The sequence below is a fragment of the Purpureocillium lilacinum genome (assembly GCF_023168085.1).
Source record: "Purpureocillium lilacinum CBS 284.36 DNA, scaffold_3, whole genome shotgun sequence".
Classification (NCBI taxonomy): Eukaryota; Fungi; Ascomycota; class Sordariomycetes; order Hypocreales; family Ophiocordycipitaceae; genus Purpureocillium; species Purpureocillium lilacinum.
In genome coordinates, this window is record NW_027072113.1 from 2,796,367 (window position 1) to 2,822,362 (window position 25,996).

The 25,996-nt window shown below is 57.9% G+C and overlaps 8 protein-coding genes across 8 annotated transcripts; 5 read left to right on the forward strand and 3 right to left on the reverse strand.

Annotated features, from left to right (window-relative positions):
• Nucleotides 1–298: 298 nt before the first annotated feature.
• PLICBS_004421 (uncharacterized protein) lies at nt 299–1,785 on the reverse strand (the record flags this gene model as incomplete). The annotated part of the gene is made up of 2 exons (XM_018326237.2): nt 299–1,161; nt 1,221–1,785. The coding sequence occupies 2 exons, from the start codon at nt 1,783–1,785 to the stop codon at nt 299–301; spliced, it is 1,428 nt and encodes a 475-aa protein (XP_018175989.2).
• A 1,002-nt stretch (nt 1,786–2,787) lies between these two features.
• Nucleotides 2,788–3,409, forward strand: PLICBS_004422 (uncharacterized protein; the record flags this gene model as incomplete). Its single annotated transcript, XM_018326236.2, has 3 exons — nt 2,788–3,102; nt 3,163–3,286; nt 3,354–3,409. The coding sequence occupies 3 exons, from the start codon at nt 2,788–2,790 to the stop codon at nt 3,407–3,409; spliced, it is 495 nt and encodes a 164-aa protein (XP_018175988.2).
• Nucleotides 3,410–3,643: 234 nt separating this feature from the next.
• Nucleotides 3,644–4,162, forward strand: PLICBS_004423 (uncharacterized protein; the record flags this gene model as incomplete). The annotated part of the gene is made up of 2 exons (XM_065600513.1): nt 3,644–3,703; nt 3,755–4,162. 2 exons carry the CDS (start codon nt 3,644–3,646, stop codon nt 4,160–4,162), a joined length of 468 nt encoding a protein of 155 aa, XP_065456585.1.
• A 1,203-nt stretch (nt 4,163–5,365) lies between these two features.
• Nucleotides 5,366–6,700, forward strand: PLICBS_004424 (casein kinase II subunit alpha; the record flags this gene model as incomplete). The annotated part of the gene is made up of 6 exons (XM_018326235.2): nt 5,366–5,438; nt 5,493–5,534; nt 5,599–5,777; nt 5,845–6,039; nt 6,111–6,530; nt 6,584–6,700. 6 exons carry the CDS (start codon nt 5,366–5,368, stop codon nt 6,698–6,700), a joined length of 1,026 nt encoding a protein of 341 aa, XP_018175987.1.
• A 640-nt stretch (nt 6,701–7,340) lies between these two features.
• Nucleotides 7,341–10,076, reverse strand: PLICBS_004425 (uncharacterized protein; the record flags this gene model as incomplete). The annotated part of the gene is made up of 1 exon (XM_018326234.2): nt 7,341–10,076. The coding sequence occupies one exon, from the start codon at nt 10,074–10,076 to the stop codon at nt 7,341–7,343; it is 2,736 nt and encodes a 911-aa protein (XP_018175986.2).
• Nucleotides 10,077–10,761: 685 nt separating this feature from the next.
• On the forward strand, nt 10,762–12,279 carry PLICBS_004426 (autophagy protein 6; the record flags this gene model as incomplete). The annotated part of the gene is made up of 2 exons (XM_018326233.2): nt 10,762–10,846; nt 10,904–12,279. The coding sequence occupies 2 exons, from the start codon at nt 10,762–10,764 to the stop codon at nt 12,277–12,279; spliced, it is 1,461 nt and encodes a 486-aa protein (XP_018175985.2).
• A 2,656-nt stretch (nt 12,280–14,935) lies between these two features.
• On the forward strand, nt 14,936–17,490 carry PLICBS_004427 (uncharacterized protein; the record flags this gene model as incomplete). Its single annotated transcript, XM_018326232.2, has 2 exons — nt 14,936–15,149; nt 15,218–17,490. 2 exons carry the CDS (start codon nt 14,936–14,938, stop codon nt 17,488–17,490), a joined length of 2,487 nt encoding a protein of 828 aa, XP_018175984.2.
• A 645-nt stretch (nt 17,491–18,135) lies between these two features.
• PLICBS_004428 (uncharacterized protein) lies at nt 18,136–23,014 on the reverse strand (the record flags this gene model as incomplete). Its single annotated transcript, XM_018326231.2, has 4 exons — nt 18,136–19,955; nt 20,008–21,922; nt 21,978–22,622; nt 22,703–23,014. The coding sequence occupies 4 exons, from the start codon at nt 23,012–23,014 to the stop codon at nt 18,136–18,138; spliced, it is 4,692 nt and encodes a 1,563-aa protein (XP_018175983.2).
• Nucleotides 23,015–25,996: the final 2,982 nt, after the last annotated feature.

A 25,996-nucleotide genomic window follows, 5' to 3' on the forward strand; every position in this document is an offset into this window, starting at 1 on the left:
TGGGACGGACATGATGCTGTTATGATTGATGATGAGCAAGTTGGGTACATAACCGTGCTGGGCGTTTGGCTGTATCAGTGAGCCCCGGGTGAGTTCCGGGTGAGCTCAAATATGGGGTATTCTTAGTACTCTTACTTTGCATCGCACTTATCTATGGGTATCAAATCATGGGATATTCTCTGAACATTCGCTATGTTGCTCAAAACTCCACGTGCTGTGAGTGTGACTATGGCAGGGAACACAGCTTCCACATGAGCTACCTACAAGTGACGAACGACAGGCGGCTCTATCTGACCATTTAGGGTCTATGTTTCACCTTTGTCCATCCGTTTGTGCCCGCGCGTGGGGAGCTCGGTCCCTCGAGCCCCTTCTTGTCGGCGAAGGCACCTGACAGTGCCCTGACGCCTGCATCGGCATTGGTGACATCGTCGGGCTTCCAGGCATCGTCGTCCAGCACTTCCCAATCGGCACCAGGCGCGTCGCCGAGCAACTTCTTCTTGAGCTTATCAGCGAGCTTCATGGGGCTCGGCAGCTTGAAAGTGCGAATAAAGTCGGTTCCCTCCACGCCGCCGAGGTAGTAGTAGGTGGTGCCGTGCGAGTACCGGCCGATCCAGTTCGAGCGGGATTCAACGCTGTTGTTGTCTTCCCCGTGCGATCCGTTGTTTGCCGGCTTTGCCGGCTGCACGTAGCCCTGCAGCTGCGACGCGAGGACAAAGTTGTACAAGTTCCTGCCCATGTGGCACATGTCCTCGAAAGAGCCTTTGTCGCCGATCGACACGCCTTGGCAGCTGCACAGCCAGGCGATATCATACGCCAGCAGGGTCACACCCTCCAGGAAGAAGGAGTACATGGCCGGGTCCTCTTTAGACAGCTGCGGTAGAGGCTTGTCAACGTAGAGCGGGCGTGGGCGGGGCACATGGTGAGACTCCGGGTCCCGGATTTGCGCCGAGGAGGACATAGGCGCGGAAGAGGATGAGGAGGAAGGGAATGCGACAGGACCATGCTGGTACGAGCCGGGTAGGTTGAAGATGGTTGGCCGGGGATAGTCGCGATGAGGCAAGGTGATTTCCGCAGGCAGGCGCACGGCGAGGTAATGAGAGACGAGCATGACGATGTGTGCTACGTGAGCCAGGGACGTCGAGATGACTTCAGGAGCGAGGGCTGAATGGCTATCAGTATGCTTTAACATAGTAAAGGGGGCGGAGATCGGGAACACATACAGTCCATGCTGGTGAGGTCGACGATTGGCACCTTGCCTATTTGATAGTCGTAGCGTGAAGTGTTGCTCTTCCTGGTTCGTTTCAGTCCATACAGTCGCAGAGCCTCAGTGCACAAGAACGCTCGTGTCTGGGCCATTTCCTCGGCACCCTGGGACCAGCGGAAGCGCAGCATCTGCGTCGACTTCTCGACCTCGTGCTGCTGCCTGGCTCTCCGGTCTGCTAATCCCGTCGAGACAGATGAGAGATCGGAGCGGCGGCGCGCGAGGGCAGCCCGGCGTGTCTTGATCTCATCCCGCGCGGCCTGAATCTCGGTGCGCAGCTTGTCCGCAGCGGCGAGGATCTGGTCTGCCCGGTCCTCGGCGAGGCGCTGATGCGCAAGTGTGAGGTCAGCGGTGGCCGGGCCATCAGCGCTAGCCTTGGCGATCTGGGCCTGCAGGGTGTCGTTCTCGATGAGAAGATGGAGGTTTTTGAGGCGAGCGTCATACACTTGGTTGCGGGCGTCCACGGCGCAGAGAAAGGGCAGGCGCTGCGGGTCGTGGCCGCGATGGCAGATGTCGCAATCCATGGTGGTGCTGCCGTTCACGGGCGCTCAGAGATGACGGCAGAGGGGCGATGCTGGCGGCGGCAGGCGACTAGCGAGGCGAGGTGGCGGACGTAAAGAGCGGTGCATTTGTAGTGTCTGAGAGGAAGGCGTGAGGTTCGGGGGCAGAAATGGACAGACGTGAGTAAGTAAGTAGAAAAGTAGGTGACGGAGCGGATGATGCGTCGGATGGAGCGTTGGCTGGTCACGGGACGCTGTGGTGATGAGTGGTGTTGATGGCGCAGGTCGATGAGTTCGAGTCGGAGGTCGGCTGCAATGCTCCATGACCGAACTGGAGGGATGGAGCCTCTTTGAAGCGCTGCAGTGGAAGCAGCCAGCGCTCCAGGCACCTGCGCACTGCGAGTGGCTGGCCCTCCGGGTCATCGACTGCTGTGGCTGTTGCCCTGTGCTTCAGCGTGTCCACTGAGGCTGCAGCAGTGCAGCTGCATTCGGGATTGGCTCCACAGCTTGATGTCCCGGCGACAGGAGGAGGTGATGTTGGCGGAAGCTCCAGGCAGGACCCAGTGGAGCCTGGAGCTGGAGGGGTTGACCGCCTGGCGCCCACCCCGCCTAGCACCTGGGCAGTGAATGATACATGCCGCAGAGGTCCGCTAACTTTCCAGGTTACACGCTCCAGCGCTGCGCCGCAGGTGATGCAGAGCACCCTCATCAATTGCGCTCCCCAAGCGCGTTGGACAGCGCCAATTAACCTGGAAGTTTCACGCGTTCCGCGAACTCTGCTGCTTCACAGTCGCGGCCCCGGTCCTGCGACCTTCGCTCATCGTCTTCGTCACCTATTCTACGCAGGCTCAGCGACGCAGCCCAGGGTGACGCACGCCTCAGGCGGACCTCACATCTCTTGAGGGGTCCCCAGTTTGCGAGGCCAGGCGAGCGCAGCATCTCATCCCTTCGCCTCCCACCTCTCGAGCTGCAAACCAACGCCCAAGCTGCCGCCGTTCGCTCTGACCTCAGACCTCATCCACCGCCATGGCATCTGACCCCAGGGCAGCAGACGGAGAGCTATTCATGTCACAAGTCGACGCTGACGCGGCGACGTCTACCGGCGAAAACGCGACAGCGGTGCATGCCGCGCCGCTGGAACTCAAGCACCACCCGGAACAGAACACCACAACGCCAGAGCCGTTGAACGAGCTTCAGAGGGCCGAGTCCGACACCCCTAGCACTCCTGGTCATCTGCTTCCCTTTGACTGGGACGATTTCGAGGCGAGGTACGAGGCGGCCCTGCGAGAGGCCGACGAGAACGAAAGGGAGATTCTCAAGGAGGCCGATTCGCTTTCCAAGGTAGCAAGCAACCGTATGGCACGCGTCTGAATCAATCACCTGCGGCTAACGTCTCTCAAGTACTTCCGAGCCTGGGCAGCCGCTGCCTCGGTTCACGACGACGAACGAGCGATTAAGCGCCTCCGTACGCGCCAGCGCTTCGTCAATTTGTCGGAGGAAAAGGCAGCACAGAAACAGCAGCACTGTGAGAAGCCATGATTTCGAATGAGACCCCTCCTTGACCGAGAAACGACTGACATTGCCGTGGACAGACGAAGAAGTCGTCAAAGCCTTCGAGAGTGCGCTGGCGCTTCTGCAAGGCAAGTGAGCGTCAAAGCTCTCATTCGTGCGTCACGGATCAACGAATTTTGGAACAGCAGACGACGTGCAGATATCGCAGCAGACATTCTGGACCAATTCGTGAGAGGCATCTCATCAGTCGACAATAACGTAGCTGGAGGCACAAGAGTGGGGCACGTGACGCAGGAACCGCGCTTCCTTAACTGTACCCCAGCTTCTTGTTTTCTACCTTGACCTCGCTCGCATCAGCGTCTGCGTGGTCATGGCGGCCGACAAAGACGCGGGATGCACTGAGCCGCCAAGTCAGCTTCAAGTCTCTAGTGTATGCATGGCACACCAAATTTCGAGGCTGATTTTCACTAACCAGTCACAGGATGACCTTGCCAACTTTTTTGAGGCTCATTTCACTCCCGACGCCGTGGCAAACTTTGGCTGGGCATTCATGAATCCGGATGTCTATTCTCAATCCCAAGACACCTCAGCGCAGTGCAACTGGGATTACGAGGATGATGGACTCGGCTACTACGAGGACGGTGTCAAGAGAACACTAACAGACGAGGACATCGAATTCTTCCGGCAGTCGGAGCTCAGGGAGCTGCGGCAACAACAGTCACGGTCTCAGGCTGGGACATCAAAGCCGGAGGCGTCGTCTGCGAACCGTGTCAGCAAGAAGACCAACAAGCGGAATGGCAAGAATGGGCGACGCGAGCCAAAGCCGGACCTACGCAAGCGAACCTGGGACGTTGTGGACGCTGGGCTGGACACGCTGAACTACGATTAATGGCACGAGGCGACTGGAAGCCCATCGCAAGATTATCTGTCGGCAAAATTGTAGTGCGCCATGTCCGCACGCCGGCATTGATTGTGTTTTGACCCGGCAAGGACGAGACATGGAATACGCGGCCTTCCGAGCAGGACACACCGATTCCACTGGCAGCCGGTAAGTTGCGAAGCCCCTTTTGGATTTCAACATGTTTGGTTTCCATGATGAGAACCTTTGTATCGTCATCCTTAGTCAGATCAAGGCCCGTGGCGGAGGATGCATCGGGTCTACCGATGGGGACGCTGCGAGGCCGCGACGTGACGAACCCATTAATCTTCTCTCTGAGTCATTGCTGGAGTCTTTTGTTACTGTTGCTTTATTTGTTTTGCTGGAAGTCATTGGCTGATTGACATTGCAAGACGACTAAGGGACGGCAAGATGGCATCGCGCAATCGAGGAAGCGCCCATCTAGGTGCTGCACACAACGGGCTGCTGGACCCTGGAGTGTGTCGATGGCGGAGACGTTGGAACACGGAACGCACGCACATGTGCGGTGCTCTTGCCTTGCCCCTTATCCTCGATATAACGTTACCTGTGGCTCGCATGTATGGAATGATGGATCGGTCATGAAGCAGACACTGTTTGGAGGGGAGAACAAAGCACAGAGGTACCTCCGGGATGCGTAGCGTTGCTGCGTACCGTAGAGGAAAATGTAGGCAGCTTATGAACTCATGCAAACGCCCCATGAGATGCCGCGGAACATGCGCATCTATCTACATCAACTACAACCGTGCCTGGTGGTGACCGCCAAACCTTGTGAACGACTGAGGTGCCCCAGCAGGCGGCTTTCAGGCGGTTTGCAGGCGGTTTGCACGCGACACCTCGGACGGGTTTCGCTTAGCGCGGCCGATAAGCGCTGCAGCCAATGGCGAGGCCCGCATCAAGGGCGAAGAGCGGGGCTGTGCTGCGGCAACTACAGCAATGGGGGGAAGCAGCGCCCAAGGCCAGGCCAGGCCAGGCCAGGTCCATCCCACTTCGTGCTGGTTTTGGTCCAGCTGCTCTCACCCTTCCATTCGATCGCGAGAGCCTCAACTCCCAACCTCGCAGCCCTCCGACCATCCTGCCCACCGGCCCCGAGTCCTTCGCCCCCCGCGCCGCTTCTCTCCATCGTCGTCGACCGTGTCGCGGCCTGTGCGACGCGCACCCTCGTGCCAGCCCAGCATGGCGCGCGTCTACGCAGATGTCAACCAGAACATGCCCCGCAGCTACTGGGACTACGACTCTGTCAACATTAGTGCGTCGGGTTCGCAAAGCCCCTTCTGCCCGCGTCGCTGACTGTTTCGCATAGGCTGGGGCGTCCTGGAGAACTACGAGGTAGTCAGGAAGATCGGTATGCGGCCTCTCGACCCCGTGCCCGCACCGTGCGCTGCGTCATTAACCATGAGTCTCTGCAGGCCGGGGAAAATACTCGGAAGTTTTCGAGGGTATCAACGTTGTCAACTACCAGAAATGCGTCGTCAAGGTCCTCAAGCCTGTCAAGAAGAAGAAGATCAAGCGCGAGATCAAGATTCTCCAGAACCTTGCCGGCGGCCCGAATGTCGTGGCCTTGCTTGATGTTGTCAGGGACTCGCAGGTTGGTTGCATATTGACACCCCCTCTGGCTGCATGGGCTTGTGCTGATCACGAGACCTGCACTGCAGAGCAAGACGCCGTCACTCATCTTCGAGTACGTCAACAATACCGATTTCCGCAGCCTGTACCCCAAGTTCAACGACCTCGATGTGCGGTTCTACATCCACGAACTCCTCAAGGCCCTCGACTTCTGCCACAGCAAGGGCATTATGCACCGCGACGTCAAGCCTCATAACGTTATGATCGATCATGAGAACCGAAAGGTAGAATGCAGTTCTCTTTCACCTGCCGATAAAAACGCCTCGGATGCGCGGGACTAACATGTGTGCAACAGTTGCGGCTCATTGACTGGGGTCTGGCCGAGTTCTACCACCCTCAGACGGAGTACAACGTTAGGGTCGCTTCTAGATACTTCAAAGGTCCCGAGTTGCTCGTCGACTTCCAGGAGTACGATTACAGCCTCGACATGTGGAGCTTGGGCGCCATGTTTGCCTCCATGATCTTCCGCAAAGAGCCTTTCTTTCACGGCAACAGCAACTCGGATCAGCTCGTCAAGATTGCTAAGGTCCTTGGCACGGACGAGTTGTTTGATTACCTCGACAAGTACGAAATCGAACTCGACGCCCAGTACGACGATATCCTCGGTCGGTTCCAGAAGAAGCCGTGGCACAGCTTCGTCACATCGGAGAACCAGCGTTTTGTCTCTAATGAAGCCATCGACTTCCTCGACAAGCTGTTGCGATACGACCACCAGGTACGTCACCTTGCGCCATCAATGCCCCGCATGCTGCTAACATGGGATCACAGGAACGACTCACGGCCAAGGAGGCTCAGGCCCATGCGTACTTTGACCCTGTCCGTGACCCGGAGGTCTTCAAGCAGAACCTTGCGAATCCGAACGGATCTGCTTACAAGTCGTCATGAATTTGCATCGATACAAGTCAAAGCGACCATTCAGGTTTCGATCCCTGTTTGCCGACCCGAAATCCCCTCGGCCAGAAGCATCTGCCACTAGCGTACGCCTATCGCCCGCGTTCGCTCGATACACTTTCAGGGCTCTAGATGCTGGTCCTTTCCTCTCCGCAGTGCCTTGTCGGGGCGCTCAAGACAACTAGCTGCACGCTATCTGCCAGCGGATGAGGGACCGACTCGGGAGACTCCAGATCAGGTGGAGGACGGCAAGCGCAAGTGGATTTAATCTGATACCGGCACCCACCTGGTCGATGGCTGGAAGATTCCGACAGCGTGGGAAAGTGAGACGGGAGATTACCAGCGGCCTACGGCGTTCAAGGACGAGGGAATGATTCACGAGCGGAAGTGGAGAGATGCGGCCCATGACATTCCCCTTGTGTTCTACTCGAGTTATTTTGTCTCTTTCCTGCGGTCATTTTCGAGTTCCTCAGTCGGATTTCTCTTGGGGGTCAGATCGGTGGGCGGGCTCTCTCTTGGGGACAGCGTTTTTAATACACCACATACTAGGAGAACATCTAGGCACTACATGCGTTGTAGCAGCGGCAAAGCAGCACCGTCACTTTTAGTATCCTGGAGCCTAAAAGTCGCTTCGTCAAAGACAGGTGAAGCAAAAGTCTCGTCCACACCGGTACCCATCCAGTCCGCAGGTCCTCTTCGTCCCGCCAGGGGTCCTGATGATGCTGCTCGGGCTCACCATGTCGGTGGGCCGCCTCTTTATGGGCGTGTGATAAATCTCTGTAGTGCGAGCGCTCGACTTCCAGATCTTGCGGCTGGACGGCGCGCCAGAGCTAAGGAAAGGCGCGGGAAGGCCCGAGGCGCCTATGGCCCGGCCAAGCTCGTCGAGGTCTTTCTCATCGTCGTCGTCCGCGTCGTCGTCAGCCGAGAGGAGAGAAAGAATGGAGCGGCGGGAGGATGGCGCCCTCGCTGTGGGGATGGAGGTGTGCCTGGGGGTATGAGGTTTCGACGGTGTGGCGGGGGGCTTGCTCGGCGTTGCTTTGGCCGGGGTGGGTTTCGTCGGTGATGTTTGGGCAGTATCCCCGTGGCCATGCTCCAGCGGCTGGATGGTCGCTGGATTGTCTGGCAGGGTCTGCGGCTCCTCATGGATAGTTGAGGCTGGAGGAGCGCTCCGCTGGCCTGTCATCGCATCGACAACAGGCTGCTGCTCGGTGGCCCCTTCCTGTCCAGCAATCTTGGCCCCGGCGGGAGCCACGGCTACCTTTGAGCGCCTTGACCTCGATCGGGGCTTGGTGGACAAAGACTTTGACGCGGCAGTACTTGGGTCGCTTCCGCTCAAATTCAGCTGTTCTCCCAACGAAGATCTGGGTGTGCTGTCACCAGAAGAGCCAACGCCTGGCACGGCGCTTTCGCGTCGAGTGGGTTTCGTCTGAGTTTCCTTGTCGCTGAGCACAACTGCTCTCGACGATTCCCGCCTACTGGGCCTTTTGCCATCCGCCGCTGACGACGAAGCTGTTGCTTCATGGTCTTGTTCGTCCTGCTCAGTAGAGCTAAAGGTTGCGGCAGAGTCTCCTAAGCCAGAGTCGTGCAGCTCGGATGACGAGGCTCGAGTGATAGTCCGTTTCGATCCACGCAGTATCGAGGGTGGCGTCGGTCTGGTAAAGACGGGCAGCTCATCGTCTGATAGCGTAAAGAGCTGGCTTGGTTCCTGGCGAGTTTCCTTCCTCCGACTTTTCTGACCTCGACTCGAATGTGCCTGCTTGTGTGATGCGTTGCCGCCGTGTGGAGCTGGGGTGTCCGTGAGCGCAGATAAATCTGGCTGAGCAATTGCCACAACGCCGGTACCGTCGGCGACATCTTGTTCTGGCGACGGCGGAGCCTCATCCTGCGAGTCGGCTACTTCTTCGGCTTCTTCGGCCAAGTCGTTGAACTCCTCGTACTCGTCGCGGTTCGGTGGGGGTATGGCTGGTATCTCTACCATTATAGTTCTCTGAGGCTGTCGTTCTTCTATGACATCGCTCCTGGATATATTCGGTACGGGGTCCACCCGATTCTGGGTGCGTCCCGACTGGATCCGTAATGATTGCTCTTGATCGTCTTTGGCATCATTCAGCGGAGAAGCTGCTTCAGACGCAGTTTCAGGTTGTGGCTTTGAAATAACAGGCTCTGGCACTGTTTGAAGAGGCTGCTCCACAGCCGCCCCAAGTGATTTTCCCGTCGTAGATGTTTGGACCTTGCTCTTCTCAGAAACAGTTGAGCTTGTGGCCGGTGTCGCAGCTGCCCTTGCGTCACGCCTTTTTGTAGACTTCGTAGCTCTTCTTTCGGCTATAGTAGGGGCCTTGGCGTCGTTTAGGGGGTCGTCCTCAAGATCTTGGTTTGCATCGGCCGGCTTGGACGATATCTCATGCTGTGTCGGTTTCCCGGAGAGAATAGCGTCTTCGTCAACCTCCTCATCGGCATCGTCCTCTGTCCGCGTGGCGTTTGGCGGAAGTAGATTCTTCATCGGCCTCGTCCTCGTCCTTCCTGGAGGCTTCGGAGGCCCTAGCTGTCCAGAACCAGCGGTGCGATCAGGTTCATCATCCTTGAAACGATAGTTTGGGGCCCAGATGGAGCTGCCTCCGTCTTGGACTGGGAAACTGTATCGGTCTCCGGCCGATGGGAGGAGCTTTGGTTGCCTCGGGAATATGTCTGGTGGTTCCCAAGAAGGACCGGAGAAGAGACTGGGAAGCCCCCAGGGGTCCATGGCAAATGGTGATGTGCCAAAGGCCAAGGGCGAAGCGCCAAAGGCTGCCGCAGGATCGAAGCCGCCGGATGCACCAGGGAATGTGCCTGACAGTAACGAGGGATATCCACTCTCCAGTGCGGTTGTGTGGTTGTGCGATGCGGGCACCAATGCCGTTGAATGCTGACCAAGCTCCTGACCCTGTATGATTCGATCTTCTTCGTCTTCGTCTTCGCCTTCTGGACCTTCCTCGTAGTGTCGCGTATCCTTGCCGATGACATCCTCATCTAAGAGGTCCTCGAGCAGTATCCCCTCATCATCGTCGTCAACGCCATCTTCTGGACCAGTAAGCCCAACATCAACCTCGTTGCGCATGTTCTGGAGGTGGCCGTTGTTCACGACAATCTCGCCGGTGACCATGTCGATCTCGTCACCGACGCCCTCGAAGTCGCGGCTGTACTTTTCGAAAATGTGCGCCATCGTAGCCTGAAAGCGATTGTCGGCATATGCGCGCTCAAGGGACAGCTTGTAGCCGGGGTCTCGCTTGGCGCGGATTTCGTGCGGCTCGAAGAAGAGCTCGTCGTCGTCGTCGCCGCCCGAGGGGTCGAAGGGCGACTGGCCCTGCCGGCGTTTCTTCGCCGGTGGCTCCATTGCGGGGGACGAACGCGGCGGCGTCCGAGCATGCAATCCGTCAATCACACATCCATGAAGCAAAGGCGTGCCGGCGCAATCGCTGGCGCGGGCCGTGAGCGGTTTGAGGTGGTGGTAGGTGCGGGATTCCTTGGGCCGGAGCTGAGCGTTGGAGGAGCAACCTGGAACCTCAACCGCCCGCCCGCACCGGCTGATGGAGGGGCTCCACAGGGGACAGCTGCACCTGCCAGGCCGGGTTTGCCCACTATAAAACACCCGACTTCGACCCATCCAGGGATCCATGGATGCCACGGAGGCGCGTCGGCTCGTGTGGAGCTTGCGCCACCGCGTAAAGTGACTTGCGCCCCGCGCTTCACTGAATCACCCTGGAAGCTCGGCAGGCGCCACCTCTCCCATAATAAGGTAACCTGCAAGCTCCAAGTTCCAACGCAGCCCACCAGGTGCAGCCCTGCAGGCCAGTCCAGTGACCTCCACTGCTCCAGTGCGCCAGTGAAACAAGGGCCCGACGTCACCTGCCTGCCGCAACGAACCCTCGTTCAAAGCTCTCCTCAAACATCCACCTCTTCTGACTACACCCGACGCGATTCTCCTGCACCGGCAGGACACGCCTGTCTGCATCGACAGTCTTCTGCAATGGGTGGCCGCCAATAGTCGACAGCTCAAGAGTACCTGCCTGATACCCGCCATGTACTGCCAAAAGTGCCGCCAGCCCTTGAGGCTGGACGGGTCTCTGGAGGATCTGAACCCAGCTGCATACGATCTGATTGTCTGTACGTACCCTCCTTGGCCTCTTATCGCGTTTGGAGCATGTCTCATCATTCTTGCAGCATCATCAACTCCCCAGACGTCGAGAAAATCGCCGCAAAGTCGATCGTCGGCCCTGCAAGCCCCGGAGCAAGCGCGGAAAGCCTTCTACGACAGCGTATCGCAAAACGCCGGCCCACCGACGTTTAAACGACACCATGGACACCACCCGCGCGACTCTGCCATGTCATTCATCTATCTTACCGAGTCGCAGGTGGGCGGCCATTCCCAGCCGCAAGCACATACGCTCGAGCGACCGAGTCCCGCACCCATGCGGCGCGCGAGCTCGAGCAAAGAGCCACGCCCAGAGCCACCCAAGAGTGACGAGATGGACCGGATAAACAGGCTGTTTGAAATTCTGTCCGCAAGATCCGACATCGACCACCCCGTCTGCGTGGACTGCACCGAGTTACTCGTGGAAGGTTTCCAAAGGAAACTCGACGCTGCTTCCAAGGAAAGAGACGCATACGTGAGATACCTAAGTCAAGTGCAGTCGGAGCAGCCAAGCTCCGAAGATATCAAGTCACGACAAGAAGCGCTCAAGAAGGCAGAAAAAGACAAGGCGGGAGCTTTGGAAGAACTTAAAAAGCTGGAGAAGGAGAAGGAAGCACTCGACGAGGAGCTTGTGGCCCTCGAGGAAGAGTCTCGGCAGCTGGACAAAGACGAAGAGGCCTTTTGGAGGGAGAGAAACGCCTTCGCGACCACCATGGCGGACTTTCAGGCGGAGAGAGACAGCGTCAACGCCAAGTACAGCAACGATTCCCAGCTGCTCGACAAATTGCAGAGGTCGAATGTGTATAACGACACATTCTGCATCAGCCATGACGGCAGTTTCGCAACCATCAATGGTTTGCGGCTTGGGAGGTTGTCCAACAAGCCCGTCGACTGGCCCGAGATCAACGCGGCGTGGGGCCATGCCTTGCTGCTGCTCGTCACAGTTGCCGACAAGCTCGAGTACAAGTTTCAAGGCTACGATCCCCAACCGATGGGCAGCACCTCCAAGATAGTACGGTACGATGCATCTAGCCCGTCGTCGAGCAGGCTCGGCTCTCGGGCAATGCAAACGCCGCCGAAGAAGCACGTGCTGGAGCTGTACAGTTCAGGAGACATGCCCCTGGGATTGACTTTTATGCACCGCAAATTCGACAACGCAATGGTCGCGTTTCTGGAACTTGTACGGCAACTGGGATTGCACGTCCAGAGGAAGACAGAGCCGACCGGGAACATGTTGACGCTTCCATACAGGATCGAGGGAGACAAGATCGGAGACGTGAGCATCAAGCTGGGCATCGCACAGGACGATGGCTGGACAAAGGCGTGCAAGCTCACGCTGACATGCTGCAAGTTTCTCTTGGCTCACGCCAGTAACGTAGGCGCGAGCGCGAGGAACGCAGAGTGAGGCGCGAGTTGAGGGCGATAGATTTGGTTCTTAGTGTTGAGTGGCGCATGCGAGTAGAGTCTGGCGCAATGGAGGTTAGGGTTTGAGTGATAGGTTTGGGATACCACCAAAGTACAACAGCTTTGTCTTTAATATTATACCTGAATCATGGTAGACTAGCGATTTGTACAGTCACATGATGCTTACCGCGTCGCCCGGATCGTGTGAACGTCGAACGAATCTCAATGTGAGGAAGAGGGGCCTTGCCAGGGAGCCGCTTGGCGGGAGGAATAGTCTGGTGATGGTGGAATAAGTTTGATGCAATTGCAGAAAATAGGGCGTGGTGATGTGCGCTTGGAAAGACCAACATGTTTAAGCTACGAGAGTACAGGGTGTAACTGCTATTCTATGTTCGGCAGGCTCGTGCTACGCATCAGCTCTCCCTATATTATATCCTCTGTGTCATGACATGCCCCGATCCAAGCACAATGTGACCATACAGCCCAGCGTAGGTGAACGAGCCCAGCCTACCTACGCCGCCGGCGCCGGTCTCGTTCCTCTTGAACGCACCTAGCGCAGAGCCCCCTAAGCGTGATGACAATCTGTCGCAGCTTTATATCGCCGCACTTGCCTATGTTTTGCCTCCAACGGCGACCATAGCGCTCGTGGACCTCGTCGCAGGCCCTGGGAGCGCGCCAGCCAACCCGCCGCTGGCGATGGCACTGAGGGCACTGCTCCAATTCCTCGATTTCTTCGCACATTGCCAACGTTTTCTCTCCCTCTTCAGGACGTTAGTAGCACGAGATGGGGACAAGTTATGAGCGATGATGGCTTGGGATGGATTTAAGCACAGAAGACAAAAGCTCGATAACGTGGATGGATTGAAGAAGACCAATTTATAGGCCACAAGAGCAATAACTTGGATAACTCATAACCGAGCCTACTCTGATGCATGGCATTGGCCTCCCTCATTTTGTATCACTGCCATGCGTCACGATATGGGGCATAAGGAGGCCAGGAGTCACCGAGAACGAGATTCACGAAACAGCAAAGGAGATGCCGTTGGGAAAGTCAGTTGCACTTGCACGAGTGCCATGGCTCGTGCTTCCGTAAGTCGCGGGAGCAACTGCCGGTAAGTCTTTAACACCTCTTGAGATCATGGCCTTATGCCAGTGGTTGCCACGACACTCCATTGGTCGGCCAGTTTCGTGATTCAGAGTATCCAGGGCCGGATGTGGTAACGGGTTGACGAAGGACCGCGGATATACCGCCTTACTTGGCCTAAAGACCTTAGCCTTTGTGCCGGCTCGGATGTTCTTGGTGATTGAAGCATTTCGGCCGTTACACTCCCGCCGCATGCGTTTGTCGCCACCTGGGTGGCAAACATGCACATGGGCGAGCAAGAAGTACGAGGCAGTTGCCCAGCAGAACTTGCTTTCAAACATGGAGCTGTGATAGCACCAGGACAACACATGGATTATGCAAGGTCACAGCGCAAATCACAGTAACAGGAGCGATTCTTAAGAGGATTGCCGCCGTATGTCCATCAGAAGCTATCTAACGCTTAATCTCCCCTCAGCTGGCCTGACATTTGACGATGAGAAGAAGGTAACGCGTTCGAGCACTGCTGCCCACTGCTTCATCTACCGACTATAACGGACCGCATGCAGGAACTTTGCTCCATTTTGGTAAGAAAAGTGCCGAGACCACGAGATTGGACACACCGAAACGACAGACTGAAGTGGCGTTCAATGAACGAGGGCTGAGCGAAAACGATGGTCAAACGAATCGGCAAGTGAGACGGTGAGGCGACGATAGCGGACGATTGGTGAGGCTGCTCAAAAGGCGTCCTCGCACCCCGCAGGAACGTGCAAACAAGGGCCGATCGACTAGGGAGTGGCGGTTGCCCGCGTGTGCATGGCGTGCCATGCAGTGCCATGGCACGCGCTGCAGCTGACACCGAGGACATCCCTGCCTCGGGACTGTTTGTCGCCCAGCGGCCCACAGGATCGAATTGGAACAACCTGGAATATCAGTCTGCCTTGTGCAAGCCGAGCCGCAAACTTGGACGCGGACTGCGGCGTTACCCCACTGAGCTGCCGCTGAGCCGTAGCGCTCAGCGAGTCACAGTGCAATTGCCTTGCAGATGCGGAGCAACGCAGCGCTGGCTCATCACCCACCAACCCACTAGGAGCAGCGGCTAATGCTACTTCAGTGGTCGGGCCAGTCACAGCGACCCTCCAGGGCTGCTGACAGTCTGACCTGACAGCCCTGGGCGGGCGGGCAAGCAAGCGGGCAGGCTCCAGTGGGGGTTGTTGCCTGCGGCTGAATCCAGTTCGCTGAGGGGAGGTGCCCGCCCAGTCGCAGCTTCCAACGCGGACGGGGAAGCGCAGGGAGTCCACGACACCATCGTGCTGCGGCAGCGTGACGAGTTCCAACTCCAGGCATCAGCCACCTCGGACCGCACCATGGCAGCCCTGCAGGCCTGCATTGTGGCTGACCGCCTGGCCGTGATATTTAGTCGCGGCCATGGCCCAGCTTCTTCTTCATGGGTCGACAGTTCTTCCACCTCTCTCGAGTCTCGACCGCTTATACAGAAGAACATTGCCCTGGCCCCTGAGTAGCGAAGCCCAAGTCTGTCAACCGTCTCTGCCCCTCCGTCTCCAGCGCCAACATCATGGGCACCTATGACAAGATTGAAAACGACAATGGCGTCGTTACAGTCGTCGACGACGGCTCGGACTCCGACAGCAGCACTCGTTCGCGGCACCGTCGTCGCAGAGCCCCCAGCCCCGGACCGCCGCGGTCTGCCTTTGCCTGCCAAGATGGAAACGTCCCCGACATTGTCTACTCTTTGAAGAGGTTTGGCAAGTATAATCGCCTCATTGACCGTACGTCATGCCATTCCAACACTATCTTCAATGAGCTGCGTGACCCGTCTTACTGACATCGGGATCAGGCCGCGTAAGTGACAAGCCGTACGACAAGCGCGACATGTCCGAGGATGTCGACGGCACGTACGATGACAATAAGCCCGTCATTGAGATCCTCACCAAGACCTATTCGCATCGTCGAGCAGGACGTTCGCGCCTGCCGCGACCTCCTCGCTACATACCCCCGAGAGGCTCCCGCTCCAGGTCTGTGTCCGTGTCGTCTGTAGAGAGCGAGTACGACTCTGACGACGCCACCGCCGTTGTCGACGTCCGCACCCCTACCATGATCATCCACTCGGAGCACCTCACAAACGCCCTCCATGCCATTGTGGCCTACTACCCCAGCGTCGACCTGTCCGGCGGCGTTCCCAAGTTCAAGGCCCCCTATCGCCCCCTGTACCACCATCGCCGCGAGCTTGCAGAGTATCGCGACAACCAGCCCTCGTGTCACGACGCCGAGTACGTCGAGACGACGGCCCGCCACATTGATGTGCTCCTGCGCTTCCTCGACGACAACCTCGGCGATGCGCTCCGCCGTGAGGAGGAGCGCCACGCGCTGGACACGCCGCTGGCGACGCACGAGTACTTCTGGCTGCTCCTGAAGCCGGGGACCGTCTTCTACACCAAGAAGGACCACATATGGACCGCTTACGTCCTCAGCAGCTTCTCGGCCCCGCGAAGCACTGACGATACCTATCGCGTCACGGGCTGGCTCCTCGAGTCCAACGGCCACCGCCTGGAGCGCAACCTCGAGGAGTTCGCCGTGTCGCGCTGGCAGGGCGAGCAGCCCATCGCCAGCCTATCCCTCGTGCCGGAGCCGTTCTGGGGCGAGGACCTCGCGGCTCAGGGCGGACTCTCGATGCGTGACAAGCAGATTGAGGAGGGCAAGCTGTGCTGGGAGCTGCTCAAGCGTCCTACGTACATGCAGTACGACGGTGAGCTGATCGGCTCCTGGCCGGGCGAGGAGGGAATGCGGGCCGACCAGACGGGCTTCATGAAGGGGCGTGTCATCTGTGACGACGCGGGCTTCAACAAGTTCTGGCACTTTGCCACGGAAAGGTCCGGCCGTTCTCGAAGCCCGTCGTATCGTCGGGGCAGACGCCATCCACGCCCCGTCGAAGGTCCCACGCGCGACCACTTGCCCACCAGCCTGCCGCGCTGCAGCTGCCGCGTCTGCTCGCAGAACCGCCCAGCGGACGGCACCGACAACAGCCCCTATCGCGGCTTCGAGGGCCTCCGCCCAGACAAGGACACCCCTCCTGATAGCGACCTGTTCTACCTCGTACTCAGCAAGGCTATCCCGGGCTTCCTGCTTGGCACGCGTCGCTGGGGCAACCTCTACGTCGGCAGCCTCAAGCCCGTGGTGACAGACAAGGAGGCGTTCAAGTACCTCGTCGTGGACGACGACATCAAGCGCACCGTCAAGGCTCTCGTCGGACAGTTCGCGTCGACGTCGACGGGCGACAACTTATCGCCGTGGGGCAACGACTTCGTGCGCAACAAGGGCGAAGGCCGCATTTTCCTGCTGCATGGACAGCCAGGCGTCGGCAAGACGTGCACGGCCGAATGCATCGCCGAGCAGTCTGGCCGGCCGCTCATCGCGCTCACGGGCGGCGATCTGGGCAGCGCCATGTCGCACTCTCAGATCGAGCGTCGCCTCAACTACTTCCTCGAGCTGGGCCAGCGCTACGGGGCGCTCGTGCTTGTCGACGAGGCCGACGTGTATCTGGAGCGTCGCCGCGCCAGTGACATGTCGCGCAACGGGCTCGTCTCCATCTTCCTGCGTGCCCTCGAGTACTACCGCGGCGTCCTTGTCCTTACCACTAACCGCGTGCGCGCCTTCGATACTGCCTTCTTGAGCCGGATCCACGTCGCTCTGCACTACAAGAACCTGACCGACGAGCATCGCGAGCGCATCTGGACGCACAACTTTGACCGCCTCGCCCGCGACTCGGCCGGCCGCGTCCGCGTCAGCGAGGCCGCCAGGGCGTACGTCTGTAGTGACCGTGACGTCCGTCACATTGCCTGCAACGGCCGCGAGATCCGCAACGCCATGCAGACGGCTCTTGCCTTGGCTGAGAGCGACGCCAAGGATGAGGGCGTCGCCGACGGCGTCGTGACTCTCTGCGAGAAGCACCTCCGTGCCGTGCTCGACATGACCAGGAGCTTCAAGGACTACGCAACTGCGTGCATGAGCAACGTCATGTCGCACGGCGAGCAGGCCGAGTTCGAGGGATCCGAGCACGGCCCCGCTGCCCAGATACCCGAGGTGTACTACTCCTCTGACGATGATCTTTGAGCAATTTCGCGGCAGTAATATAAAGGGAACGGGATGAGAAGGCCCGGATGGGCATGCAGATTGTTGGCGCAACGCCCCTCCTGAGTCACAGACTCGCAACGTTTTCACGGCCTTGTAATGAGCCTCCGGCACGCATAATGTGCGCTTGCCGCAACACGTTTATTCTCTTTTCATGTGAGGAGATTTACTCGGACACCAGCAACGGTAGCAACAACAATAGTCGTATCAGCAGTGGTGGCCAAACTGAAATGGACTGGTGTCCAAATAGCTCTTGTCTTTCATATATGTGTATGTGTGTTCCATAGCAAAGAGACGTCCGCCCGCAACATTCCAAATCCAAGACATGTGACTTTGCATCGCTTTCCTACTGCAGATGGAAGTGACCGTGACCTCCATGCTGCAGTCCCGGTTTCTGACGTGGTCAAAAGCATTCTCCCATCGATGTCTTTTCCTCCTCGACAAGCTTGGCGAACCAGTGAGACGAGACGTAAGGCGTCGCCCACGTATCACTCTTTTTTCATGGCATCGAGGCCGGTCCCAATGCATCATGTAAAATAAAAGATCAAAGAACAACAAGACTGAAAAGAAAAACAATCAACAAAAACCATTTTCTCCCCTATTCCCCTTCATTTTAAAACATAATCATCAGTTCGACTGTCCTAGAACAACAGACTTGAGCTTCTCTGCCTCTCCGCTGTGCGCGCACATGTCCCTGAAGATGCCGCCCTTGTCCCACAGCTCGCGGGGCGTGCCAAACTCGGCGACGGTGCCCTCGCTGAGGACCAGGATGCGGTCGAAGTCGGCAATCGTGCTGAGGCGGTGCGCGATGACGAGCAGCGTGCTGTCGGTGAACTCCTCGCGGATGCTGCGCTGGATGAGGGTGTCCGTCGCCATGTCGACGGCAGACGTGGCCTCGTCGAGGACCATGATCTTGGGGCGCGAGATGATGGCGCGGGCGATGCAGAGCAGCTGGCGCTGGCCCTGCGACAGGTTGCCACCGGACTCGGAGATGCCGCTCTGGAGGTCGCGGAAGATGTTGACGTTCTTGGGTGCGAGCGTAGACCCAGGCGTGGAGTTGGCGGCCGACGACGGCTCGTTGGCAGGTGTCACGGGCTGCGAGTCAACAAGGTGAACTCGGGACAGGCAGTCGCGCAGTTCGTCGTCGGTGTGCTCGTCGAAAGGATCCAAGTTGCTTCTAATTGTGCCAGAAAACAGCACAGGGTCCTGAGGAATGATGGCAAGGCGCGATCTCAGGTTGCTCAGTTTGATCTTGGAAATGTCGATGCCGTCAATAAAGACGGAGCCTGCCCGCGAGTCGAGGAATCGGAAAAGCGCCAAGGTGAGGGACGACTTTCCGGCGCCGGTGCGGCCAATGACACCGATCCTCTCGTTGTTCTTGACGCTGAACGAGATGCCCTTCAGCACAGGCGGAAGATCCGGGGCGTAACCGGCAACAAGGCCATCCACTTCCATCCTGCCCGACGTTGGCCACGCAGCAGGGGGTTCCTCGCCCTCCAAATCCTCCGTGTCAAGCTCGCAATACTCTATCACGCGTTCGGCTGCGTTCATGTCCAGTTCGAGGTTTGCATAACCACGGACAGCCATGAGCATGTTGCCTGAAAAGTCCAAAGCGAACGACATGGTGAATCCAGCCATGGCAGCGTCAATGAAGGACGAACCTACAACGATTGCTCCGACGGTAGTAGTGAAGGCAGTCCCGATGAGCGCCATGCGGAAGCCAAGCCATCGGTTCAGGACCCAGTTGTACACACTAAGGTTGTCCCAGCTGTCCAGCAAGTTATACATGCGGTCGACGTAGACGTGAGTCTTTTGGAACGCCCTGAGCGTGGACACTCCGGCGAGTGATGCGTTGAACAGTTCGAAGACGGGCGACTTGGCCGTGCTTTCGAGGCGCTTGATGGGACGCGCGCCGTCCAAGTAGGTCTTGCCAACGACGGCTGCAAAAAGCAGAAGGACGATTGCAAGAGGAATGATGTATGCCGAGACAAGGATGCCCGCCACGCAAACACCCACAAGTCCCAGAATGCGCCAGAACATGAAGCCCAAGCTCATGGTGATGCGGCTATCGACGATGTCAAAGTCGGCGGTGAGACGGTTGAGAATCCGGCCGACGGGAACGGTGTCGAGCCAGCGGAGCTTGGTGTGCATGACAGTAAACAGAATCCTCTTGAAGAGCGTCCTGCTTGCCTTGATGCTGATGACGAAGGTCCACAGAAAGCGCACAGTTCCGATGATAGCGCTGGAAGCGGATAACGCAATGTATACGCCGAGATAAAAGGACAGCGACTTGTGCTCATGTGCAGAGACATGCATGTGAGAGGCAGCATGCATGGTGCTGTGCTGCAGCGAAACGCCATACGCCATGCCGTGCTGATGCCCAGAGCTGGAGATGGCAACGCTTTCCTCCTGGTCGTCGGTCCAAATGCGTAGCCACCAGTTACGTCCTGTCAAAGTTAGCAAGAGAAGGCCAATGTGTTGAGGTGAGTTCAGACGTACCAAGGTTCATGCCTTCAAACGAAACGTAGAGGATGGCACAAGCGCCCCAGAAGAACCAGCCGCCGCTGCTCTTCATGTAAGTGGCGTAGACATGTTTCTTGACCATGCCCTTTTCACGCGCTTCATCTACAACAAACTTCTTGCCAGTCTTGGAAGGGACCTTGTGCAACGTGTTGACCGTCGATTCTTCGTTCTCTGTGGGTTCCAGCACAGACGTTTCCTCCGAGTTCACAGCCGTTGGCCCGTCGCCATTTTCATCAACTTGGATTACCACTTGAGGCTGCTCGTGGCTCTTGATTTTCTGAAGCGTGCCATCCTCAGCGAGATCAGACGTGAGGCCGCTGTGAAGGACGGTTCCTTCACCCAGCTCCACGATGTACTTGGTCTGGGAGTCAACGAGACCGACATGGTGGGTAACGAGAATGCGAGTGCGGCCTTTGCAGATGTCGCCCGAGATGCAGTTCTCGAAAATCTGGCGACCGACGTGTGCATCGACAGCGCTGAAAATATCGTCCATGATGAGGATGGATGCTCGCGAGTAGATGGCACGGGCCAGGGTGACACGCCATTTCTGCCCGCCGCTCAGGTTGATACCGTTGGCGCCAAGCTCCGTCTGGTCGCCGTCTGGTAGGATTTCGAGGTCCTTCTTCAACGCGCAGACGTCAAGTGCGGTATTATAGCGGTCTTCTAGGTAAGGCAAGCCGAACAGAATGTTATCTCGGAAAGAGGCGCTCTCCAGCCATGGAGTTTGACTGACATAGGCAACGGAGCCATGAAGAAGCCAATTACCGGGGTGGGCTTTGCCGTCGTTTCGCTCCAGAGGCGGCAGAGTCGTGGGCATGTAGATTGAGCCCTCAAGCAGGTCAGCCTCTCCGAGCAGTGCGCTCAAGAGGAGACTTTTGCCCGTTCCTGTCTTTCCTGAAATGACAGACAGCTCACCCTCTGGGAATGACAGGTTGACGTTGTTCAAGATAAATCGATCCTCGTCGGGGACCTCGCCATCAACCGGCCATGCAATTGATGCGTTTTCGAAGGCGACGTCGGGTCCCTCGGAAACGACCTTTTCGATCTCGGGACCATCGAGATATTTCTGGACTCGTCGGACAGACACCAAAGTGTCCATACCGCCAGCCAGTAGCTCGGGGAGGACTGAGAGCGACACCTCCAAGCTCTTAAAAATACCCACGCTGACGAACGCAACCGAGGGGGCCAGAATGCCATGGATAGCAGCATATGTAGCGAGGGATGCGGCCGCGAGAAGGATAGGACTGGTGACCCAGCAGAAGAACAAGACGGAGTCGGCGGTGAAGACCCTCTTGATCGTTCGAAGTTCGGCCTCTCGCATCTCGAGAATCTTCTTCTCCCATTGGCCTTCGATGGCGGAAAACTTGATCTGGCGCATACCGAGCAGGGCCTCGTTGACGACGGCCAGCTTGTTGTCACGGTTCTTCATGAGCTGGTCCTCGGCCTTCATGTATATCTTGGAAACGTATGTGTTGACGGGGAGCACAAGGGCCCAGGCGAGAATGCCCGCACCGAAGGGAAGCCAGCCGATGAGTTGAATGAGAAAGGCGGAGAAGACGATGAGCTTTCCCACGCTGTTGATGAGAAAGAACTGCATCATGGCGAATTCCGCGATGTGCCTCGAGTCCACGCCAACCAGGTTTACGATGGCTTGGCGCGACTTCAACACGCTGGACTCTTCCTTGTCGTCCTTGTCCTTGTCCTTGTCCTTGTCGTCATCGTTGTCGTCCTTCTTTCCATCCTCGCCAGACTTGTCGTCGTCTTTGGTGTTGTCGGCCGACTTGACGTTCTTGCGTCTCAGCGACTTGTTGAAGACGAGAGCAGAAAGCTGGCCTCGGATGGGCATGCACAGTCTGGTGATGGAGAACCACACAATCCAACCGTCGATCCACTGGTATTTGTTAGCTATGCTCCGCAGCGCCGCAGTTCGCTGGCAGGTCACTTACCTGCTCTGCCATCGTGAAGACGCCCATGCAGAGGATGAGAAGCCAAAGTTGTGTCTTGTCCGCCTCCTCCTTGTGCTCCAATGCCTGCACGAGTCGCAGCATGGCCCAGAATGGACCGATGCCGAGGCAGCATCGGAAGAGAAGGACCGCCCATTGAATCGCCAACCGGCCACCATAGGCGCGGAAAAGCGAGAGCAGAAGACTGCCGGTGTGATTGCCCCTGATCCATCGGGAAACGAGGTTCTCGGCCCGGATCTGGCTGTCTGGTCGCGGGATGTCTTTTCCGTCAAGATCGCCCTTCTTGCGGGCCATTGCCAGAATCTTTCCACCAAAAGTCCAAGTATACCTGTTTATCGTCGAGACCGTCCATTCGGGGCTGACAAGCTTGTCTTTGTAGTAGACCTGAGGTCGTCGGGGGATCGAGATGGAGGCGAACATGAGAGCAATGTTGGCGCCAAAGTTGACAATGCGCAGAATAAAGGGGACGTCATCGCGGACATGGACGTGCTGGCCGACGCTCAGTATTTGAAATGATGCTGCGATTGCGGCGAAGAGGCTGGAAAAAAAGGCCCAAAGACCTAGATTGTGCGTTCGCACGGGCGAGTGATGGGAGGCCAGGAAGATGGCCTGGGCGAGGAGAGCACCCTGTCAAAGAAGCAGGCGAACCAGTGTTAGCCTATAATTCTGGTGTAGCGATTGTCGCACGCATGGCGGTGTCGACTTACCCAGGCACCGGTGAGGAGCCACGACTCGAGTAACAAGCCATGCTTGGCGTCGCCAAGAGTCGCGATGACCGAGGCGGCGGTGATGAGGCCGAAGCCGAGCGCCGCGAAGAGAACGACTGCGGTCTTGGGGCCCTTGTTGGAAAAGGCGGCAACAGCCTCCGGAGTGCTCTTGCCGTCTTCGTCCTCGTAGAAATTATCCTTGGGCGTGCGATTGCGAGCCTGGCTGAGGAAGGAAAAAGCACCGGGGAGCGTGGCAAGCCCTGCAAAGGCCACTGCAGCTGCAGAGAGCGGCAGGATGAGGCTTTCGCTCATGATGAGCGGCGGCGAAAGGGATCCCGCCACGGGCTGGGCAGGACTCTACGCGGACCTCGCTTCGGGGCGAGCGTACGGCGGCGCGTTTACGACAAAGGCCACGGCCCAGTCCCAGTCGTCGTTCGTCGACCGAGTGCTGGGGGATGTGGTGGGGGGAAAGGGAGCAACGGCACAGGGCTCTCGGCAATGTGCAACTATCGCCGAGCGCGCAGCTGGCCGGGGGAGGGCAGTCGCTCGAGCGAGCGGATGGAGGACGGTGAGAAGACGGCGAGGCCGAAGGGAAGCCAAGGCATCAAGATGACGGCGCAACGGGCGGCAGGAACAGCGGCCGGACCCATAAAGTACTCGCTCGCACGCAAGCCGCTCCTGCCGTCAGTCAGTGCGGCACCGTGACGGCGCCGGTGCGGGCTCGCGATCGAGCGGCGTCAATTTCCCGTTGCTCCTTCCTCCTCCTCGGCGGCCGTCGTCACCAGGTGACAACCTACGAGTAGCCTTGCAGACGCACGGAGCGAGGAGTCATCGGGCAACCCTGCCTAGCGGCTCTTCTTTCCAGGGTCCTTTGGGGGGTTGGCTCGTGCCGCAGGCCAACGGCGGGACGCATGCATGTCCGTTAGTGCCTCAGGTCCAGGTTCGTGTTCGCCGGGCGGCGCGGGAGCGAAATCTGAGGCAGTGGAGGGGGACGCATGGAATCGCAGGTCCTCTATCTTTCTTTGGTTTTGTTTCATGGTGCTCGACTACAAGAGATCAAGTGGGCGTGGAGAATGTGGACATCTCGTTCCGCCTCTGCTTAACGCTGCTCTCTACGCACCGCCCAGAGTACAGCATTATCTGCTCAAAGTCCGTGTGCAAACATGGGAATATCTACAAAGACGCAGGCAGGAGCCTCATCATGCAGGCGCCATGCGGGGTCCTACAGTACTCGTACGCAGGACCTCAGACGTCCTCCACTACTGCCTCAGCTATCTCTCCCAACCAGGGCCGGGTCTTACAAGTCCAACAACGGATTCGAGATGGCGCCGCCGCGGGAAGAAACAGCCACCTGGACGGCGGCACGGTGTGCCGGTTTAGGCAGGAGTTTCTAGGGCCCGGCCGCGCTAGCGAAGCCCACTGTGGAGGAGGGACCGTTCGACGACTCATATCGAGGATGCGAGGCCAGCCGCTGGCACTGCCACGCAACATGCACATGCATGTCGCGACGTTTTCTATTTTATTTTGCAGACGCGTCCTCTGCCGGTATTGCATTTTTAACTCAAGACCCTCCGATATTTGTACCGTTTTCTGACTCTTTCGACTCCTCTGCGCACTGGCTCCGTCGAATCAGGTCACACGTGATGACAGTGGACACACGAGTAGACCCTCAGCCGACGGCATCGTGTGAGGTACCTGTAGGTACCTAGTATCTCTCAACATGGCTTCGGTTCGCTCGTACAAGTAATACGTCGAGCAAGCAATCAATACTCGCGTGCAATCAACTGCCTAACCCGTTCTAGTTTCAGCCGCGTCCTCGCCAGAAAAGTATATCTGCCTGGAAAGCTCCGTGGAACGGCATGTTCGCGCAGGAACCATGACTGAGCCAGGAAAGGAAAAAAAAAAGAAGAGTCATTCTTCTGCCGCAGACCCCAACATACGTAGATACGCCGGAAACGAGGGCGAGATGCTGCAGGACGAGTCACGGCAAGTGCATACCAAAGTACAGTACTCGGCGCACTAACACGCGCTCGACTCGATGGGACATCAAATTGCTGGAGCCTTGCCGCCGCCGCCGACCAACCCCACCCCATGTCAGATCGGCATCGCTGGCACGCGCCGCCTTGGCGTGCTTCTTTGGCGCCCCCAACCTACAGTATCGGACTGTATCTCCAGCGCCGCCATCGCGATAATATCCGGCCGCCGCACCAGGCATCAACCGCGCCCCAACGACAATGTTCGTGCCGTTGTTCGATTCCGTGTTCCTGTGTGTTCCGTCGGCCTGGCTGCCTGCGCCAGGCATCAACATCTGCTGCCTTTCGCGGAAGCTGCGTCCCGCAGACGATCACAAAATGTTGGCTTCAAGTTTTCCCAGGCGGCGATCTCTTGCAAAGCAATTTCCTTGTTTTTCTGTCAGACAGTCCTATCCAACATGCTGTTGTATGTAAGTACGGTGCATCCCCGCTCGTGAGGTGAGTCAATCCGGCTGGCAGCTTCGTCTTTGTTGGAGACAGCCCCCAACCGGGCACCAGGACAGTCCCTCCTCGATCAGCGTCGCTCTTTCAATAGAAGGGTCCCGAGATGATTGTCTGCTCCGATCACTGCTCGGGACGCAAGCCTATTGTGCTGAGGCATTGTACATCGACCGAGTCGCTCCAGATTGATCCTCGCACACAATGTCGATTAAAAAGGTCAACCTCGACACGTACAAGGAGATCGAGGGCACCAAAGAACGACTGCACCCCCTCGTCTGTCTGAGGCTCGGCTCAGTCCAACAGGTGAATCAGATCGTGGCCGAAACCCGCATGTGTGGCGTCGGTCACACAAGAGCCGTTCCGAACCTTGCAATTGGATTGCAGGATCGACGCTGCGACTGCTTGACTCAGAGCTGCGCAGCACAGTCACGACTTGGGGAGACGCAGAGCCGTCAGGGGGAAGCATTTCTCCGCAGGCCCAACAAGCCCCCCTCCGCGCACATTGAGGCTCCCGGTGCGCCGTTCCGAGGAGGGCCGAATAGCCGTGGGCTGGCGGACCGTTCTGCATGCAGCAAGGTTTCCTCTCAGATGCGCTCTGGCGCGTGCCAGGCTAGTTACACCGCTGGTCGGTGCTGACCACCCCTCCTGGCTGTGCGAAGAAATGCCAGCCCAGCGTGGCATGGTGGTTCGGGTGGCTTGCCGTCGTGGTTGGAATCACAGAGTCACGATGCCCTGTCGACTTCTTGCCCATCGAGCCACCAGTGAATTTTGTTTGCTTGTCCTCGAGGCCCTTTGAGCTCAGCGTAGTCCGCCAGCATTT